We start from the raw sequence: 21,811 nt of genomic DNA, 5'->3' as shown, positions 1-21,811 counted from the left end.
CGCCGCGCAGGCGCAGTGAGGGGAAGGGGCGCGATGGCGGAGGGCCCGCGGCCGAAGAGGAAGCGGGAGGAGGAGGAGGAGGCCGGGGCCGCGCCCCACGGCGGGACCGTCACCGCCCCCTTCCCCCTGGCGGAGCTGCGCCTGCGGCGTGTGCTCCGGGAGTCGGCGAGGGACAAGGCCGTGTTCCTGCACGGGGAGGTACGGGGCCGGGGCCGGGGCCGGGGGGGTGGCGGGGAGTGGGGGGGGGGGGGGGTGGTGCAGGCCCGGCCAGGCCGGCCGCCATTTTCCCCGCTGAGGGGCTAGCCACGCCCCCGGCAGCAAGCCACGCCCCCTCAGTAAGGGCCACGCCCCCACCGACGCCGCATGGCGCGGCCGGGTTCAGCGTGGCCGGGGGCTTCCCCCGGTCCCCGTCCCCCCCGCCCCGGTCCCCTCCTCTCCGCAGGGCTACGGCCCGGCCTCAGCCCTTCTTTATTCAACGAAGTGTAGCCCCAGATCCGCTTTTCCAACCCGGTGCTGCCCAAATCCGGTAAAGCGTGGGGGGGCAGCAGGCTGTGATACCGAAAAGCCGGTTGAAGGAACTCTCTAAGTCTCGTTTTGGAGTTTTAGAATGCAGGCATTCTTTATTGCAGCGCTGGATGCACGGGGGATAGTTCCACCTAGCGTGCATACCATAGCTTTAGCACAAACAGGTTATATAGAATAACTAATTGCATGTTAATCAGATTAGTATACATATACATAAAAATGATAGCAACTGATTATCATAGTACTGCCTACATCCGATCATACGCAATAAAGGATCCATTTGAGTCAAAGAGCTGCTTTTGCGACCACCAACCCATTTGAAGTTCTTGCTGGCTGTCCTTGAAGTCTTTATTCTTGTCCTTGTTCTTTGATCTTGAAGCTTAACGCAGTTTCAATCATATGTGTTCAGTCTCAACATTGTTCTCATCTAGCGTACAGGAGCATCTGGTCATAAGAGCAAAGAACTGCAAAACTTATGAGTAACTACCTCTACTAGTTAATTGCTTGGCTATACTTTTGTCTGTTGTTTCAATCATAGTGTTAGTATAAGATTTCTAATAATTATTTACCAACTCTCACTTTTACAGTCACCTAGCAGCAAACCAGTTTCCACAGCTGGTACAAAATATTAAAACCATCAAAATATTTAGACATACCATACAGAATATATGGAAGTATGCTATCAGCTGGAAGCCTTTATGGCCAGAGGGGCTGAGCATGGTGTGGGAGCAGCGCAGCCGCCTTGGCTTCTGTCTCCTGGAGACATGCGTCCGAGCAGGTGGTGAGGACGGGGAGGTTTCAGGCTGCCGCTTCGCTCTCTGGGCAGTGGGGTGATGGTCAGTGTGTCACTGAAGCGGGTGCAGACCTGCCCGCTCTGCCCTGTGAGCGTGGCTGGGTTGGGAGCCCCGGGTGAATCCCTTTGCTCTCTCCCCAGGCAGTGTTCAGTGAGGCCTTGCCTGGGTCCTGTACAGACGGGAGCGATTTAGGGATGTGCTCCGCACCCGGCGCCTCCCAAAACCAGTATGCCCAGGCCACATCCGGATCTGGGTTGTGGTTCCTTGGACCAGGGCAACAGTGCTCCCTGCCCCAAAACAGGCTAGGTTTGCTCCCTGAGCATGACGCAAACCCCTGCGCCTGCCTCTGCCCTCTTCCTGACCCTATGACTGCCCGGTCAGTGGCCCCATGTCAACTTGCAAGTATCTGAGATGAAATCGGTGATGTGGGTCAGCGGGAATGCAGCTGCAGGTGCTGGGAGCATCTGGGGATGTGCAGATGGGCTGAGACATTGTCCGCATCCTGTGCTCCTCCAAAAAACCACTTGTGTTCCCTGATGGGGAGCAGCTTCCTGCTGTGCTTCAGGGCAAACGTGCCTTTTATTTTTGGATGGGTGCTGCCCTGTGGGTGGCTGGACTAGGAGGGAGTTTGTGCACAAGGACTGAGGGGCTGCAAGGTGTCTGCCGTGGTCCCTGGGTGGAGGTGTTCAGGTCCTGGCCTCAAAATCTCCAGCCAGCACTGGGTCTGTGTTTGCTGACAGCTTTATCTGTTCTTATTCCAGGTGACCAGCCCCTCTGGAGAGGGCACAGATGCTGTAGTCATCCTGGAAAAGACTCCTTTCCAGGAGGAGAAGGTATCAGACCTGCTGAAGAAGCACACGAAGCTGGACCTGCAGATGCGCAATGACATTTACAGCACGTACCATCTCTATCCTCCTGCGGAGCTGAGTGGTGAGCACTCTCAGCCTCATGTGGTGGTGTCCTGGGAGGGTGGCTTGCTCCGTGGCTCAGCTGCGGTCCAGTGGTCATAGCTGGGATGCCAGTCAGTGTGCTTCTGCCAGCTCTGGAGTGGAGGTTGCAGCAAGACAGGCAAGCGCTGGTGCTGGGTCTGACCATGCCAACCCGGTCGTGGTTTGGCTGACAGCAGCAGACCTGGCTGAGGTGGGGAGAACGGTGGATTGTTGCTGCTCTGAAGGCAATGTCTTACTCCTGAGGCTTTGCACGCTGCCTCGTTTCACCCCCTTTTCCCTGCACTGTCGGACACCTAGCTCAGCTGATAAGTAGCTGGCCATTAAATGGCCATTGCTTGATTACTTGCAATCATCTGCCTGTGCCTTGATTTAAAGGTGAAGAAGGGCTTGTGGGTCTGAAAGCTTTCCGTGTGGCTTTTTTCAGTGATGTCAGTTCAGATATTGTCTCTCCCTGTAAGGTCTACCTTGAAAACAATCTCTGCAGAGCACATGTCAGCTTCTTCTCATTCCAGGGTATCATCTCTTTATTTTTGTTGCCTGGTGTCACCTGGTAAGGGTAAACAGCTAGCGTGTTTGCAGGGCGGATTTAAATTCTGGTAACCTCGAGTGCCTGGGGCAGATGGGCACCCAGCCTCTGCCTTTCAAACCTCTCCCCGCTGATTTCACGCATCCGTGTGTTACGAAACCCTATTAATAACTGAGTATGGTGAGGTCAGATGAGCAGGTTGGAGAGCTTCAGTGGGAGGCTGTCATCCTGCAAGACAGATTCTTGTCACGGTGGAAAGGTGTCCTGTGATTGTGGCACTCTGCAGCTGCCGCTGGAAAGCAGGGCTGCTCTTTTGGCAGGCCGGGCACTTAAGTTTAGTGCTGGTATGTGTTTAAATTCTGGAAGTGTGGTGATTAATTATGTGTTGACGCTTCCACAAACACAATGATAGCCAAACAGGCTTAACAGAGTCAAAATTAATTGGAGTGGTAGCCTTAAGTAAGAAGTTGTTGCAGTCCCGAATTAAATTTTCAGAATGTTTGATGTGCCTTCCCGAAAATGCTCCTATTTTAGTGCTGTTTCCGTGGTGTAGGAAGAAGCACTGTCTGGCTTTGGGAGCTTGCGATTTGTGCAAAGCTCCTCTTGTCCTGTCGAGGACTCGATCAGAGGTTTCAGCGTTGCAATGCCACGTTTCAATGGCGGGAAAACACCGCGACACCATGGTTGTTGTGGATGCCTTGCGTGGGAAGATGTTAAGGCTATGCTTCAGCGACCGGAAAGACTCCTGCTTGGGTGCCTGCTGCATTCAACGCCTGCAGCGACTGGCAGCGATTCCCACGAGGTGGCATTGCGAGACTAAAATCCCCTGGGCCTCTCTCCAGCTGCAGCCCTGCCAGCGGTGCTGGCATTTGACTTCCTTGTAGAGCTTTGCTGCAGCGATGTGTAACTCCAGCATTACTCTGATAGCAAAATTTTTTATTTTATTTAAGATTTATGCCAGGTGCGAAACCCCACACTGGGGTGAAAAGGCTGTTAAAGGGTTGCCGGTCTCTGTCAGTGCTGTGCCAGGTCCTGCTTTTTCTGAGAGACTGGAGCAAAACCAGGTGAATCCAGGTCTTCTCATGTCCTGTTTCTGGAGCTTCATTAAACTAAATCCTTGCTCAGGTTGTTTCTGTTTGGCGTGTCCTCTGTGCTGTGACTCTGCCCCACATAGCCATGCTGTTTGTTCATGTATGGCTGGACCAAACCTGCTGCTTTTGGATGAGTGTTTGTGCAGTTTCTCTTGCAGGTTTGAATGGGAAAAAAGCCTCTGGCTTCCTTCTGCTGAAGTTTATCTTTTTAATTACTTTTAAAATTGCCTTGAAAAGGTACATTTTTGCAGAAACATTACCCAGTGGTGCATCTTTGCTTCCCACCCCTCTCCTTGGCACTGCTGTGCTTGCTCTGGACGTTGGGCAGCCCCAAGCAGGAGATCAGGAGGGGGCTGTGGACCCTGGAGCTGCTCTTCAGGCTCCCCAGCTCTGAGCAGTGAGCAAGGAGGCTTCTTTCTTCGAAGCAATTTGTCGCTGAATAGCTGTTTTTGTGGGCATGTTGTGTGAGCTGCTGGCAGGCAGCTGGGCTGGCACTACAGGAAATGTCACGTATGTCAGGAGGGGAAGGAAATTGTCCTTTTGAGCTCAGTCATGGCCCAAGGAAGGAGTCAATACGAGGAATGCAGCTCATAAACCTAACACAAAGGAGAAATTTCCTGTAAGGCTGCAGACAATGTCAGTGCTTGTGAGAAATGTCAGGACGTCAAGTGATCATGTGGAGACCCAGCAAGCCCTCACACCGGGTCTATCTCAGCCTCTTGGTTGCAGGGTTAGAGAGATACAGGGTTTTATCTCCTGGCACTTGCAGGTTTACACCCGGTTAACATGATGCAGTAAAAGTATTTTGCAGAAAAGGTCAGACTTTGGCATTAAGCAGTTCCTCCAAAAAGCCCTGGGTCACAGTGTTACGCAGAAGAGGAATTCACCCTGGGGATTTCACAGCATCCCAGATGGCTAAGCCCCCCAAAACTCAGCTTCTCACTTTATGAAGGTAGGCTGAAGGTAGGATAAACCTGCAGGCTGAGGAGATCAGGACTGCAAGTGACTCGCGTTGATGGTGTGAGGAGTTGCCTCTGCTTTTTTGAAGTGTGTTTCTCAATGCCACCTTTGTGGTCTGAAGTCCCCGGGGGGCTCTTCATTCAGGTGGAGTTTCTTGATAGCTGAAAGTGGGTATTTTCTTCACCCTCTCCCCGCCTCCTCGTTTAAGTGAGTCGGATGCTGTTCCTGCTGCAGAGTCAAGCTAACACAGGCCCCATGTGATGAAAGCTTGTTTTGTCTTGGTGGTAAAAGAGCCTGCAAGGCTGGGCCAGTCACACTTTGTTTGCGTGGTGAAGGCAGAGAAAGGGAGGCCAAAAGAAGCACATTACCTGAGCAAACGACTCCCCTCTTTCCTGGGGAGAGGAATTTCACTCTGCTGCTGCTTAAAGATGAGATTTTTTTAGGGCTGGGAGCGCACTGCTGTGGGGATGTGTGAAGATGGTGCTGGTCAGAAAGAGGACCTCATCCATGTCTTGCTTGGCTTGTCAGTTTTACTGGCCACTAGGAGAGACTTGTCAAGGCTAAAATGGGAAATAACATTTGCAAAACAGTTTAATAACAGTCAGAGTTTGCCTAAAGGGCAACCCAAACCATCCGAGTAAGGAGAAGGAAGTTTGTGAATGAGTTTGCTAGGAGGAGCAGTGTCAGAGAGCATGCCCTCTGATAGTAACTGCTCTGCTACTGGTGAAGGTGGGTGTGTGTAACTTATTTTAAGGCCAGTTGTTGGATGTTACCTAGATTTAAGAGGCAGCTTATGCCTAGGGGTGTGAGATACTGGTGGAGGAAACCCCACCTCTGGGACTCTCCCTTGCAGGGAGAGGAAGGGCTGCTTTCATAGCAGGGGAAAGATTTTCCTGTTGCCAAAGGCTCAATTGCAAAAGCCAGATGGTTCAATCAACACGTTCCCCGATAACATCCAGCTCCTGGTGGTGCTCACACCCGTTTAGCAAGGAGAACTTGCTGTTTCCAGCAAAAAGCAGCCTCCTCTTGCCTGGCTGCTGAGGGATGTTGTGTTTCACAGCACCAAAGCTGTGCTGGTGTAATTTAAGGGCTCTTATCAGTCCTTTAAGGAGTCTTTACTCACTGAGCACGGCTCATCCCTGTGCTGCACGTTGAAGCTTATTAAAAACGTCTGAAAACGAGCACATCGGGAGATGCTCCGTCTCCATCTCTCCAACACAGGGTGGAGAAATTGTGGGAGAAATGGGAGAGCGTGGAAGGAAAGTATTCAGTCATGCAGGAAGTGATACATATCCTTGCCTTCCTGAGCCCAAAAAGCATCTGGTTTCAGGCAGCGAGGAGCTGGAGAAACTTGCACGAGCTGCTCTGGGAAGGCTGGTTCATCTCCCGGCATTTCTACGCTCTGCCTGCATGTGGGGCTTGCCCAGCAAAGAAAACTCTGCATTTACACTTTAAAGAAAAAGCTGGAGCCTGAAGCAGTAGGAGTGCATGGGGTGGTTTGTGGGACAGTGGGAGGTATTGCCATGCTTTGCTCTGGTTTTTGGGGGTTGGAAAGCTGCAAATTTCCTCTTTGCTGTGGCTGTTGCAGCTAGAGCCCACTGAGTCCTCCTTGGGTGAGAACCAGGGGCCAGACAGCCATGGCAGAAGTCTCCAGCAGCACGCTTGGCTTGCCCTGGCATGTGCTGGCCTTGGAGACTGTGAGCTCCTGCAAGCTTTATCCTTTTCTTTTGTGCTTTTATTTTGTTCAGTAACGAGAGACTGAGATGTCTGAGGCAAAGCCATGATTGTATCTGGTTGGGGGTGGGTTAAAATTAGGTGTTCCCCTGTGACTGCTGTGCAGTTGTGATCATAAAACTAAATAAACTATGTTAATACAGCGGGAGAATGGGGGGTTGTGCATCATTATGTTTAGTTAGGGCTGCATTGAAGGAGATACCTGAAAATGGGAAGACAGCACAGAGCTGTATGCAGCAGGAGAGAGGCTTGCAGAGGAAAAGAAAACTTGAAAGAGTTCAAATGTGGCTTTGTCTGCCGTTTCCTGGGCTTGGCATCTTCCTGCACCTGACAGTTGAGTTGACTAGGCAGATTACAAGCCAAAGCTCGGCTTCCTACTAGCAAAGGGAGGAAAAAGCACTCCTGCCCAAAAGTAGAAACGGGTTGTTCCTGCCCTGCGTGCTTCTTTCGGCTCCCCGGCATGTTTAAATCTATTTAAAACAAAACTACAGTGGTCCATTTTAATGCTGCTGAGTGGGATGAGTGGCAACGCCATTTGCATCAGTTTGAAATTTGATGTGCCAAGCTGAAGGGGGATTTTGGCAGAGCCTGGGGAACAGCACAGTGCGAAAGGGGACGAGGCATCGCTAGTGAGCCTGTAGTGTACTTTCCTATGGGCACGAGCGCTCTCTTCCTCCTTCCCATCTGCGACGGGTAGCTGTCTTGCACTGCAGGGAGCATGGGGTAACGTGTTTCATTCTCTCCTCTTGGCAACAGCTGCTTTCAGCCCTTTTATCTATAAGTTCCCCAAACTGAGGTGCGGTTTTGGTTTTGGTTTTTGTGTCTTGGGTTTTTCTTTGCTCTCGTTTTTAGCAGGAGAGGGGAGAAGTCATTCTGTTTCTGGTCGATCCAAGCTTCCTTTTCTCCTGGGCAGGGAAGCAACGGTGCAGTGTATCCCCTCAAACACTCTTCGTAGGGTGAACTGCCTGATCGGTTGTTCTCTGCCTTCGCAGTACCTCTGCCTCCTGCTTATCCGTGTTCCTTCAATTAAACCTCCTTTTTTATAACCTCCAGTTAATTGATGGTCAGTCCTGACTTCCAGAATAAACCACAGGCGTTTCTTGGCATCCCTGGGCTGGTGTTCAGGAACATGCTGGCTGATGTGACTCAGATGTGAGCAGAGACAATCCCTGACCCTTCAGTGAGTTTAAAAACCCACCATCATGTGTTTAGCGGTTCTTTAGCCCCAATTCCAGGCCAGGGTAGGTTTCGGCTGCCTCATGGCATACGTGATGCTTTAATGCACGTGGAACCTGCCAGGAGCAGGGTGGCTTTTAAAGTGGAGCATGAACGCGGCCAGTCGCCAGCAATGGAAAGACTTTGTGGCGAGCCCGGTCTTGCTGTGGATGTTTCCTGCGGCCGAGCCCAGCCTTAGCTGTGATTTTGCATCCCATGCACAGGCTCCTGAAGATAGTCAGGCTCTGAACACTTATCAAACAGCTTCTCTGGTCATATTGATTTATGCTAATTAGCATTGCTGGGGCATTTCAGGGTTGATGAGATCTCTAGAAGGGAAATAATCATTAGTGAACCACAGTCTCCCCCCTCCTCTTCCAAACATCTGCTGCTCAACCACAGCTGCACATTAAGGATTTCTCTGATCTTACGCTAGGCTTTGAAGTATCTTAAATGGCTCTCTCCACCATCAGCAGCCACTCCCCAAACTGGAGAGGTGCTGGGGAAGCCATGAAGGGTCCTCTGCAATGCCATCCCAGCCAGTGCACGGATTGTGGTGATCACTACCCCTGGGATGGAGGGGTTTCTGCTGCAGTCCCTGCTCTTGTTTTGGGGTATAAAGTTAAAATGTGGAAGTGTCAGCCTGAGGCTGGACATAGTATTTCCTTATCTTTTGCTTTTTTGTTTTCTCCCCAGTGCTTTGCTGCTCTTTTTAAGTGAGGAGCGGAGGAGCTACAGCCTTTTTTTTTTTTTTTTTGCTATTACATCATCCCACTAGAAGTGCTAATCGAGTCCTGGAAAACAACCTTGTTTGAACATGTGTATGGTGGGAATCAGACCAGACTGCCCTTGTGGTTTGCATTTTCATATTTCATGTTACCAGCATTTTCCTGTGGATTTCATTAAGCTGGGTTTGGCATGAAATGAAAAGGCAGAGCCTCCCAGCTTGTGCAGCGCTGATCTTAAAAAATAAAAAACAAAAAAACAAAAAAAAAAACCCCAAAACCTCCAACCAACTCCCCCCCGCCCCAACCCCAGAAAAAAGCAAACCAAAAAAACCAACCAACCAAAAGCCAACAACAAAAAAGAAAGAAACCAGAAAAAAAAAACAACCCCACACCCTAAATCCTAGCTTTAGGAACAAATAGTTATTTATATTCAGTGTCTGGCTAGCATATATACATATATAAAGTGTGAAGCATGACTGTTTGGTACCCTGGTGAGTGTACAGCCCATGGCTTTTGTGACCGTGGCAGACCTTGGGCACAAGCTGCAGTGTTTGCAGTGCCCCAGCCGCTTGCTTTGGTGTGATCTGCTCAGGGTTTGTCCAGGCTCGCGGGGTTTTTTCTTCTTCCTGTGTTAAGTTTTGTAGCAGCTCTCTGTCAGCTGGGAAGGTGGAGGCACCGCTGGTGCCCTCAGAGTTGTGGCAGGCTCTGTATCGCGCATCTAATCTCAGCCGAAAACGGTTATTTTCCAACTGTTTTACTGCTGCCAAGGTCAAAGCTGCCAGGTTGGCAAAATGCGCGTTTGCATCCTGTTTAATGCCACAGAAATTACGCACCAAAGTTTTAATCTCAAGGTAAACAGAAATTATTTTCCTTTTGCTAGAGCGAGCAGCTAAATGCTCTTTCTTTGTTGGCTGGTGTCCTGTGCTATGTTAACCCATCAGCCGGCATTGTTTGCTCTGGATTCATCCCTGTGCCCTCGACCTCTTTGTCTCCTGCACTTGGGGGTCAAGGCCCAGCATCCTGACGGCTCAGAGGAGCTGGGCAGGAGATGCTGCTCATGCCAGCCCTGCTGCTTGCGGCTCACGCGACGTCTGGTTTTGTGGCTGGAGAAAGTTGCTGGGTGCTCGCTCAATAACGTACCATGAGCTTCAGATTTAAGTATGAGTAAGATGCGTGTCTGCCCCCGGGGTTGTGTTTCTCTCCTGGTTGTTGACTGCTCATGAACTCTTCCCTGGGAGCCCCAGCTCTGCCCCGATGTTGCTGATATGCCTGAAAGAGTGAGTGTGGGGAAAAAAACCCTTCAGACAGGGAACTCCTCCACCTGAACTGGAAGGACAGGCCCTGGCTATTGTTGTCGGGTTATCCTTCTTTGAGAAAAGCAGCAGCAGCAACCTGGGAGCTTAAAGCACTTGTCTGCTTTCCATGTCTATTCTCCCCTACCACGCTATTTTAGTGGTATCTTTTCAAAATGTGTTAGTGTGGCATTTATTGGAAGGGAAAACAGATTTATTGGGGACTGAAGGAAGTAATGTGGGTTTCATCTGTGATAACTCAGTAAATGTGTTTATTTCTAGAGATAAAAACCACAGTAGTGTACCCCGCCACGGAGAAACACCTTCAGAAATACCTTCGTCAAGAAGTGCACCTCATCCGTGAAACCTGGGAGGATTACAAGAACATAACACTGCCCTTCATCCAGTCCCAGAGCTTCAGCATCCAGGTATGGGTACCACTGCATACGCTCTGCAGACACAGATGTCTTTGGTCTCCTTCATCAACATGCTGGGCTGTCAAATGTCTCCTCCGAAGCCCAGGTTGGAGGCAGAAGAGTTGGGAGCACTTTGCCCCCATCTCCCTGTTGGTTGTTCCATCAGCATGTTGTCAGCGCCGTGGTACTGCACCCTCTCATCTGGCTGGGCAGCCCGTTTCTCAAACACACCTGGCTGCAGATTATTTTTGCTGGTCCTGGGTTGTGATGCTGCCTGCTTTGCTGAACGCATCCCCTTATCTATTGTGCTTTCTTGAGGCTGTTTGACCCTTGGGGTAAGCTCAGTGATACTAAACAGGACTCTCTTTCCCCTAAACTTCCCTGGCGTCCCCGTCTTTCTGTCCTCTGGGGCATCCTTCTCTATCTTTGCAGAAAAACACTTGCCTTGGAGATGTACCCAAAGTTGCCTTTCCCAAGGTTTATGGAGACTTTCTGTGGTGGGGTGTTCTTCCTCCTTTCTGAGGGTGGGTCCCTGGGCGTTGGTGCTGTTCACTAGGCTTTTTAGGAGTCTCTTGGGTGTTGTGGAAATGGGAAGGCTCAGATTGCTCTTGAATTCCTGTATTGCAACTCACTCCTTGGGCTTTGCCTACAGCTCCTCTGCCATTAGGCCCTTTGGTCCGTATTCCGCATAGCGAAGCTGTACTTTTAGTGTCCTTCTTGCCCCAGGCAGCAGCAGTGGACTTTTTTCCTGTTTTACATCCCTTTTGACCATTCTTCTCCCTATGTTTCTCCTTTAGAGACCAAAGGAGTGCAAGTCTGTAGGGACCGGTTTATGCCAGCCTGTGCAGAATGGGGGAGTAAAACAAATCCTGGGTCTGCTGAGGCTTTCCGTTAAAAATAAACCACAAAAAACAACCAACTGCAGGCCTTGGGTATCCCCCACACCTCTTTCCTGCCGCTGTAAACAGCAGCAGAACAGTTAACAGGGCTCACTGTTGCAATGTCCGTTTTCTAATTGGTTGCAGATGAAGGTGAATCCTGCTTTCTGCGACTCGTACCAAAAGGCACCTTGCAAGCTGCAGTGCGTGCTCCATTACTCCTTGGCCGCCTGCTTTTCTTTGCTCCATTGTTCAGCTTTCTCGCTGGCAGCCAGGCTGCAACACCAGTAACATACAGGGGGCATTTATTAGCTGGAGAAAAAGACAAGAGTGTGTTTCCACCAGACAGCAACCTGCACGAATGTTTCCTCCGTGCTTTTGCTCCAGAGGCTGTTAACTTTCCTGGTGTAGCAGCTGCCACCAGAAGTTGCTTGAGCTCTCGCTCTCTACCTCTTCCACCAAATGCTTGCAAGCTGATTTCTGTACGTGGAAACATATTCCTGGTGACCATCAGGAGCATCTGCTGATAAATCATGGTCAGCACAGTCAGTCCTTGACCTCTCTGATTTGATAATGCCGTTTCTTGTCTTTAACTGATTTTGATGAGCGGAAGGGGAAATGGAAAGTGTAACAGAAATATTGGGGGACTACAGAGGCATTTCTGTTTTCTGCTGGAGGATGCAAAGCATGGATGCTTTCAGTATAATAGTTTTATTGTGGTGCCAGTCTCTGGACATGTTTTGTCCTAGCTGGGCTTGTGCTGGAAACAGCAAGAGCAGTCAGCTGATGACCTGCCTATCACATGAGGCAGTGTTGGGTTTAAAATTCAGCTCATCTGATCGGTGAACTTCCTTAGGGCACTGATAGCTTGGCACTTGTGAAAAGAGCAGGCATTAAAAAAAAAACAAACAAAAGGGCAAACTTTCATTTCCTGCTGAGCTTCCTGCTCTGCTTTTCTTCCAGGGTCACAGAGCACAGCGATCTTGTGCCGTGCTTTCCAAAACTGCTTTGAGAATCTAATCTTCTCTAAGACGTTGTTGCTAGGAAGAAATTTAAGCAAAAACTAGATCAAGGGAGGAGAGGTTGGTTTCTCCCTAAGGGATATATTCAGGTCCATTCACAATGATCCTAAGCTTTGATTAGATTAATTAAACTTGTCGGAGTTCCCCCAAAGGGCTGTCTTTTTATCTTGAGTGTCTGGTGTGCGCAGCATCCACTGGCCCAGCTCGCTCAGTGTGTCTGTGAGACTGGCTGCATCTTTACTGCCCACCTGGTGCGATCAAAATGTTTCATATCTTAACTTGATGGGGGAAAATGATGTTTCAGGACGTTTTCAGCTCCCAAGCCCTAGCCATTTTCTGCTGCCTTGTCTTATCTTCTAGGGACCTGGCTGGGGACTCCCTTGGCAGTCCAGTACTTAAGCTAGAGCGTGGAGTACATTTTTGAGGTGTAAAGAAGGATGCTCAAGATCAGGTTGGGAGCCAGGAAAAGCAAAGATGCTTTCTGTTGGTCTTACTCTGTCACTTATCCCTGATATCTTCCATTTTGTAGCCAAAACTCTTCTCTGGATGGTGCTTTGCTTTGAAGGAGCAATGCGGGGGGATAACCAGAGCAGACATTACAGGCAGTCTGGAGGCTGAAGCTTTAAGTATAGAAGAAGGAGAGCGGCGAGCTGTTTTCTAATCAGCCAGGAAACCGAGATGTGCATTACCCAAGAAAACATGGGCCTTTCGTATTCGCCTGCAAGCACTGGCTGCCAGCAGCTGGAGCTGCATCCAACCTCAGGCTTGCAAGCAATCTGCTCCTTCCTTTTTGAAAGGGGAAAAAAAAATATCAGCCAAGTTCCCTTCCCAGACCTAGTTGTAAAGGTTTCGGTGCAGCCTGGGAGTTAAAAAGGTGCAAACAGCCCCACGGTGCTGCAAGAGGCATCTGCTGAGCCCCACAAGAGCTGGCTTCTACCGCTGCCCGCCTCGCCGGGGTCTGGTGTGCGCAGAGTTGCTTGTGCTGGTGGCTGATCTGTCTGAATGCTTGTACCTGTCCATTGCCAGCTGGTGGGAGCATGGAGGAGGGATGCTGCTTCCCCTCTGGGTATTTAATGCTTGCAGCAGCTCCATCTCTGGCCACGTAAAGCAGCCAGGTCTGGTTGGAGTATTTCTAGACCCCATCGGGGAGAATTATCTCCAAATCCTCTTAGGGGTAAATGCAACTATTTCTACACTAGGCTAAACCATCTCTGTTCAATACCTCATCTCCAGCTGTGGCCAGTTCTTAATGCTTGAGAGGAAAACAAAAATCCCTGAATAATTTAGCTAGCTGGTAGTGCAGTGCCACGCAGTGGGGTGGGGGGCGTATCTTTTCACTGAAGTGCTCGTAATAGCCTGGAGTTGTTGGAGTGTTTTATGGAAAATTAACTACAAATGTTACCAGCTATGAAATCATTCGGTCATCTTAAAATCAAGTTGTTGGGGGTTGTTTTGTATTCTAGTTGGAGGGGAATGTGCACTAATCCATGAGTTTGGGCTGAATGTGCCTGAGGTGTGGGGTTTTTTTCTCTGCTGGTTTATAAATCGCATATTTCTCTTTCAGTGGGTGTATAATATCCTGGAGAAGAAAGCTGAGGCTGATCGAATCATCCATGAAAACCCAGATCCTTGCAATGGCTTTGTTCTAGTTCCAGATTTTAAGTGGAATCAAAACCAGGTTCGTTTGCTCCTCTTACCTTTGAAGGGATGCTGCCTATCTGAAGGTAATCCAGAGGAAATGTCCACATTCATGCTACTAATAGCACGCTAATGAAAGTTTTAGTAGGGGAATGTGTCCTTCCTGTTCACACTGTCATTAAGTGATGATATTGCCAGGCCTTTTATCACGTGCTAATTGTGGACGCTGCAGAACACAGGCTGTTCTCACTGCTGCAGGGTGATTTATTTATTAGCTTCGCTTTCTCTTTCCTGTATTAGCCCAAATGTTGTCGTGATGTATTTGAACCTAAATCCAGATGTGTATTTGTTCCTGCTGAACTTGTTTGGGGTTTTTTTTGCAAACCTCAACTTCAGGCACAAACTGGGCAGATGTGTTGTCCTTTCGTTGCTGCCATTAACTCTCTTCCATGCAATATTAAACAGATGGTTGTTAGCTTATGAGCAGCTGCTTAACCCTGCGTGGGAGTGGCCACTCATTGAAACACAGAGGTTTTTAAGCCCAGGCTGTAATCCTAAATTGAGTGGCTCATTATTTCCTTGGGCTCTGGCTCCCTTTTGTGCTGTACTTCTGGGGATGTGCCTGGGGAGGTGAAACTCCATACGTGTGCCCCTTGAAGTTGGTGGAGTCAAAAAAAAGTCCCCTTTGTGTTTCTGATCCTCAAAATGCTTCCACAGGTTGTGGCAGGGAAAGTTACAGTATGATTAAAACTTAGAAATGGGAACTGAAAAAAAAAGGGGAACACAAGCCTGCTTGTGGGCAACACAATTCTGTATTTCTGTGCTGGGAACGCCTATTCCTGGTCTGGTGCTGAGTCGCCTGTGGGAATGACTTGGGGAGGAGAGGACAGGTGAGTAACCTGCTGCAGGGTAGTCTCTGGTCACTGGGAATTCCTTGCAACATCAGCTATTCCAGAAATCCCTTGTCAAGCTTTGATGGGGTAACCAAGCTTGAATTTCCACTTGTTCGCCAGGAGGCATGACTTTCTTCCTGGAGAGACTTTGCAAAGCAGGTGATACACGGCAAGCTTGCAGTCATGCTTATGCCACCATGCCTTGTTCAGTGTCCTTTACTTTCAGGGTGGCAATATTTAGGGATCCTAAACAGTGCAGCATGCTGCCCCTTTCCTTGCTTCGAGCAAAGCCTCGGTGTAAATCCTTGCTCCCCGCAACCAAGCTTTGCAACTCGCATCAGGATTGGAGGCGGGCTAAAAAATGTGCTTTAGCTTTCTCTAGAGACCTGTTGTATTCACATCTTGCAGCTAGCATGGGCAGGGAGTGCTTAAATGGTAGGATTTGTCTTTAGGGGAGGTTTCCCCATGCTGCTGTTGCCTCTTGGTATGCTGAACAGGATCTTCTTGATTTCTTCCCAGCGGCTGCAACAAGAGAGCCGTCATCCCCGGGGTTATCTGGGACCTTTGCCTTGCTTTGCCTGTCTCTTTCCCAGGCAGGCCAGCCAGCATCCCAGCAAGGGCTGTTGACTTCTGCCTTTGAGCCAAGGAATTTCTTCTTGGCTGTGGGTGACACTGAGCCAGAGCTGATCCTAGCAGCCCCGGGGCTGCCCATAAGCACCGGTTCCTTCTGCCGCATCCCACCAAACAGGCAAGGCTACTAAATTAAATTAGGGAAGTGAGACAGAGCTCCCAGCAGGACTCTCCGAGCCTCCCCTTAGAAGTCCCTTCAACGGCATTGCCTTGCACTAGCTTAGCACCTTGCCCGCAAATGCTGCGAATTCACCTGTAATTATTTCAGGCTGATGGATGGGAGAAAGATTTCTCATTTGCATCGTGAAGTCTGCAAGCTTGCTGCTGGCCTCAACATTTTCTGGGTGCCACATCAGCTCCTGCTGCCCAACCTTGATAGTGGTTTGAGTTGGTTTCTTGGTTTTGGTTGATTTTGGGGGTTTGTTGTTTTTTTTATTATTTTTTTTTTTATTATTATTTTTTAAAAAATATTGGGGGGGTTAGGGTTGGTGTGGTTTTTGTTTTTTTGTTTTGTTTTTTTTCTTTTCCTCCACTTCTCTTGAGTTGGTTTCAAACCCGCAGGAGCCCTGAGGCGTTGCCTGAAATGATGCCCGGCATGACATCATTCAAGGCCTTTTTAGCAACAGGCTTATTTGTTTCAAACAGCAACATGCAGATGTTGTTCTAAGGAGAAGAGATGTTTGCTTTTCCTCCCGCCAGCCAGCCCTGATCCAAAGAGAACAAGCTGATACGCTGTCTTTTTCCGGAGCTGTGCAGAGGCTGCTTTGGGAATCAAACTGAACCACAAGCATCGCTGTGCTGGCTGGGTGCGAATAGGAGCTTCATGTTTCGAGAGCCCTGAGACAGGGTTCTGAGAGCATCTTTTGGCGCAAGCATCTGTTTCCAAATAGCCAGATGGGTTTCTCACAGCCTTGAAAAGATCTGCTGGGTCTCAAATATCTAAACCCTTTGCTTTGCAGTGTTTATATTAGAAAGCCACTAACTGAGCTGAAGGAGACAGGGGTTTTTTTGGGTTTTGGATTTGGGTTTTTTTTTTTAAGTGTAATGATCCACAACTGTACATCTTGTTAAACATTGAATTCGGTAAGTGCTTCGGGACATGCCAAAGGTCTGGCTGAGAGCTGCTGAATGGCTGTATTTTACTGCACTGGGGTTGTCCAGTGACCGATTAGGTCTTGAAAATAGTTATTTATAGAACTGGCACAACTGGAAAGTGGCCGGCTATTTGCACAGTGGAAATATAGGAAGCTTTTCACTTGGGAAAAATCTACAGTTGCAGTTTTGGCCACTGTGATTCACTGTAAATCCTCATCTGAGCGTGGAGATAAACCTTTTGCTTGCTCTGCAGAAAAGGCCGTGCTCGGCATGGCATCTGCACGTGGGTGTTGCTGGCAGACCCCGCAGCCTCCTGGGCTCGGGCCTCAGTTTCCCCCATGTAGCAGGGTGGGTGCCCGCACCTTTTATGCCAGCCTCAGTCTGCACTGGGACAACGTTTTGGAGGTGCTCAGGGAGACGTTGTGAACATGTAAGGGCAACAGCAAGTGCTGTGTTTATGGTAGAAAAGAGTTGATCAATCGATCTGCCTTTAAGGCTGACAAGATATTTGTGATCCCACTGTTTTATCAGTTGGGGTGAAGCTGTCCTCTTCTGCTTATTCCTGGACAAAACCCAATTTGTCCAGAAAAGTTGCTTTGAGGTGCAGTGGGTTTGTGGATGAGCGCATCTCGTACTGGGAGATTCATACTGGATTCAACCCAGCTTGGGCGTGTGTTAAACACGACAGCAGGTAGCCCCTTATAACACAGCCTGGAAAGCTGTGGTTGGTGCGTCAGGTCCAAAGTGCTCGTGCCTCCATCCGCTCTTTCTGCAGTCCCCCTCATCACCGTCTACCATCTCTCTCTCTTCAGCTGGATGACCTCTACCTGATAGCCCTCATTCACCGCCGGGAGGTCAAGTCACTTCGGGACCTCACCGCTGAGCACATCCCACTGCTGAGGAACATCTTGCAAGAAGGCAAGGTAGGTGCAAGGCTGGTTGGACGCTGCTGTCCTGTCCAGGGAGAGCACGTCCTGCCTGCTGCAAGGTCGCTGCCTGCATTCTCCAGCATCTGCGTGGGGACCAGTAACCGAGAGATGACAATGCGTCACGAACCGGGGCTGTGCTGCCCTCTCTAGCATCTCTGCCTGGAGACCCTGGTCCCTGCTGCTCTGTCTGCACCTTCCCCCGGGACGTTGGAAGGACATGCTGTGTTCAAGGTGTTTCAGAGGTGCTCGATATTTCTCCGTTAGTAGTGAGTGGCAGGAGTTAAGCCCCATCCTCCCCATATTGGTAACTTCCTTCCCAACTCCTTGACCGTTTTCACCGGCTGATGAGTTTTTTCCAGCCCTGTGATAGGGCTGATGAGTTTTTTCCAGCCCTGTGATGGGGCGTGCTTGGTAGATGGATGTGTGATAGCTTCTCTTTCCTTCACTGTGCTAGAAATTTGGAAAGTTAATTGCACTGGGGAAAGCGGAGATTAATTAAGAGATTAGTCAGGGGATTGCAGTGCGCTGAGCAGTGGACCAAGCCAGCATGCCGGAGTTCGACGTTGCTGTTTATAGTTTTAATTACACTGGCTGGTAACAGGATCCCCGTAACTTGCCGAGCGAGCCGAAGCGATAAGGGTGGAAGGGAAAACGATATGAGCAGAGAGCGTGTCCCATCATGGAGGGAGAAAAGTGGGGCAGCCGGAGGCATCGCTCCATCCCTGCGGAGGCTGAAACGGAGGATAGGGAAGAGTTCTGTCCTTCCCAACATCCCCCTCTCCCTTGCTGTGAGGATGGAGGAAGCAGAAATCACTTCTGCTTTTCTCTCTGCCTTTCGTGCCATCTGGAGATGCTCCTTTCCATCTATTGCAAGGTCTGTCTGTCCACGTGCTGCCTGCCCCCAGCTGCCCCCTGCCCTTGCGGTGTGTCACTAGTCCTGACCTGTGTTTTAATTTCTTTTTTTCTCCGTAGGAGGCTGTAGTGAAGCACTTCAGCGTGCCTGGATCCCAGTTGCGTATCTACCTGCATTACCAACCCTCCTACTACCACCTGCACGTGCATTTCACTGCCCTGGGCTATGATGCCCCAGGCAGCTCCGTTGAGAGAGCCCATCTCCTGGCAGACGTGATTGACAACCTGACGATGGACTCCCTGTACTATCAGAAACGGGCTTTGACCTTCGCCCTTCGGGCTGATGAACTTCTGTTTAAGAAATTCCAGGAGGCAGGAAGAGTGTGAACTGGCAGAGGCGCTTTTGTATTTTTTTTATTTTTCATAAATGCCCGTTTTTGGGGTTTTTTTAAAGGTTTTGGTGCTTTTATTTTTTTTTTACTCTGATTTTGTACAAATTGGGGCTGGCGGCCCATTGCTATGGAAACCATGTCTTCTGCTCAAGTCAATTAAAACATTGAGTAACCCATTTTAGTGTGCTGTTTTTTACCAGGGTTGTAGCACCGGACTGGGCGCCTCTGGGATGCAGCGAGCAGAGGGGTTTGGGCAGGAGGATCTGTGTGGATCCATCTTCTCCACCAAAAGATAACCTCTGCCACCAAATGCCAGCCCAAATGGGGGAGTAGGCAGCCGGAGTGTTCCAAGGAAACCTGCTGCCCTCAGAAAGCTTCACTTATTTCTACAGATTTACCCCTGGGAGTGGGATTGCAGCTTTCCTGGGGCAGGGAGCAGTTTCTTGCTCCAAATAACTCAAATGACTAACCCGAGTCCTTGCCCCTCCCGGCCAGCCAGCCAGCCACTGTGGGCTCTGTGGAGGTAAACACGACTGTGCATGCTGCCTGATTCCCCAGCCTGAGAGCTGTCACCTCTACCCTGCTAATTAGTCATATATCCGGCTTAAATGAGCTCATTTAAAAGGGCAGCCCCTCCCTAACACAGGCTTCTCAAGGTTTTTCAAGGATTCCTCAGTGTGCTCATTAAAAAAGCCATAAATAATACTGCTCTTCCTTCTGCCAAGGTGGTGGCAGGGCAGTAAATGCCTTCCTGCAGCTGGAGGGTCCCACAGAGGAGCCTCATGAGACCCTGGATGACTTTGCTGCCACTTTCCCATTCTGGTGAGGTTTTTCTTCCTCTTTCAGTGAGATACCAACTTATTCCTCGCTGCTTGACTCTGTTTAAATGGTCATCACACTGTGACCTGGTAAGAGCTTGCCCGTTGCAGTGGGAAAAATAGATTTCTACGTATAGAGAGAGGCTTGGTCTGCCGACCCAGCCATCGGTTCCCCTGTATCTTCTTCGCTGGACACCACCCTCTGAAAACTTCATGAGTTCTTGCTGCCAAAAAGGGCTCTTGTTTCTGGCCAGCCGGTAACCAGGGATGTAATTGCAGGAATCATCTTGCTGGCCACCCCAGTTATTTACTTCTTTCAACACACTGGGCTCCAAGAGGGTTTTTTGCTGATGGGTGGGAGGGGGGGAAACAGAAGTGATTTGTTGTTTGCAGGGCTGCTCGGTGTGCCACAGCATTGCTCTGTGATGGAGCAGTCCAGAGCCGGCTGGATTGCAAGTAGCATCATCAAGAGGTGCCCGGGGCTTTGTTCGGCTCATCCAATTTAATAAATATTCGGGTCAGGCACCTTTTAGCAGCAAGGAGAGGCAGAGCATCTGGATGCAGCCACTTCTTATTTCTCTGCAAAAATGCAATACGTGGTAAGAAAGCTGGGATAATCCGCTAGAGGAGTCTTTCTCTCTTGTTTCAAATCTATCCATCTCCTGAGCAAAGCACAGCTGGGGCCAGAGTTGATTTAGGAGCTGGGGAGCTGCTGTAGGAGTGGATCTGGAGATGATCAGCGTGGTCGGCTGTCCCCTGGCTCTCTGCATCCCTAGGTTTTAAGTTGCTAAGGGAAAGGGATGAATTTTTTTCGGTACCAGAGCATTTTCTGTGTGAAGAAGCTTGGTCTCCCTGGGTGAGGGAACATCACAGTTTTATGTACCCACCCAGGCCAGTCCAAGAATGGGGATGGTTAAACAACAGATGGGACCATCCTGTCACCTGGGAAGCCTCCCTGTTCTTCAGGTATTAAAAAAAAAAACCACAAAACCAACCCCAAAACCAAACCTGTCTTCAAAACGGGCTTTTTGAGGGCTGTGGCAGACAACCAAGCAGCACATCTTCTGCAGACCATCTGTCTGCTCTGGCTGGAGGAATTGTTTCTCCTGAGAGACTAGAAAGCACGCTGCCTGGCCATCACCCATCTCCTCTGGGAGCAGGGGAGATATGTGGAGGCCAGGACTAGGGCTGTCCCTGCCTGCCCCAAGAGAAAAGGGCAGGGGGATGCATTTTGATGGATCTATGGCTGGAGCCTTTAAAGGATTTATTGAGGTCCTGGGGCTGGCTTTGCAAAGCCAGACAGCATTTCTAGGCTATGGGGTTGAGGAAGGGCGAGCCCGAGGTGGTCGGCAGGACAAAGCCGGCTTGTGCTGGGCATGAATCGCCCCATTCTTGTCCCTCTCGAGCAGATGCTGCGAGCCTGGCCGAGGGCATCCCTGCTCCTCCTTTATTAATAGATTGTGCTCGCCTGGTTCCTGCTTTGTCCTCATCACCCTTTTGGGAGCGTTTTGGCTGCGGCGTGATGGCGCAAGGCCACCCTGGGATGGCAAAACCTCTGCCCGTGCACTTGTGGGGCAAGAACATGGTCCCGTTCCTCACTGCTGTGGACGGGGCATTTTCTAAACGATTTTATTGATGTGATTTCTGAATAGCTTTGGACTGGGTGATGGCAGAGCTCGTTACAAATTCAATTCTCAAACAGCCAGGATTTCCCCCCCTCCTTTTCTTCTCCAAATTACTCGGCACTCATCATGCTGAATTAATCTAACTGGCAATTTATCCTTTGTAAATTAAATATTAGGGCAGGGTGTAGTCATTAGCAATGACTAACTACCCAGCGAAAGCTTGTGGCATTCTGCTAAGGCAGCAAATGTGTTTCCAAAGCGTGGTATTTTCTGGTGGGCTTTAAAACCGCGTCGTCTACTGGAACCGTGGTGGCCAGTGGAAGTTCTTTGCTGGTCTTTGGGTCCACCCAAGGGGTCCCTTGGGAGATGGGTTACCCGAGGAGATGTGAGTAGGCAAGGCAGGCACCCCGTACCTGCCCTGTGGATGCACGACCGGTGTGCTTAGACGTCCTGAGATTCCTACGGGGTGGACGCAACTGGTGTTCAGGATCACCATCGTTTCCCTGAACCTTGGTGAAGCTCAAGCCACAGCACCAAGACCTCTCGGCGTGGAGATCTGGGCAAGGCAGCTCACGTGGAGCTGGAGTAGCTCCCCGATGCTGGGTTTGCATCTCTGCAAGGGCTTTTCTTCTGCTTTTGGCCCTGTTGATGCTACCCCAGGCTGTAGTTGTGGGGGGATGCTCAGGGATGGAGGCCATCACCCCAAAACAAGCCCATCCCACCATCACCAGCAGGAGGGAGCTGGGGACTGAGAAGATGCTCAGAAGCAAAGCTTTTGCAGCCTCTTTTAATATTCTGTCTTGGGGGC

The 21,811-nt window shown here is 49.9% G+C and overlaps 1 protein-coding gene across 1 annotated transcript; it reads left to right on the top strand.

The window, feature by feature from the left end:
• The first annotated feature begins 2 nt into the window (after positions 1 to 2).
• DCPS (decapping enzyme, scavenger) lies at positions 3 to 18,736 on the top strand. Its single transcript, XM_075034928.1, has 6 exons — positions 3 to 198; positions 2,081 to 2,249; positions 10,098 to 10,243; positions 13,696 to 13,809; positions 17,200 to 17,310; positions 18,289 to 18,736. The coding sequence occupies exons 1-6, from the start codon at positions 34 to 36 to the stop codon at positions 18,553 to 18,555; spliced, it is 972 nt and encodes a 323-aa protein (XP_074891029.1). The 5' UTR covers positions 3 to 33; the 3' UTR covers positions 18,556 to 18,736.
• The last annotated feature ends 3,075 nt before the right edge of the window (positions 18,737 to 21,811 follow it).

This window comes from Buteo buteo, chromosome 9, assembly GCF_964188355.1.
Source record: "Buteo buteo chromosome 9, bButBut1.hap1.1, whole genome shotgun sequence".
In the NCBI taxonomy this organism is placed as follows: domain Eukaryota; kingdom Metazoa; phylum Chordata; class Aves; order Accipitriformes; family Accipitridae; genus Buteo; species Buteo buteo.
This window is presented reverse-complemented; position numbering and strand designations above follow the sequence as displayed.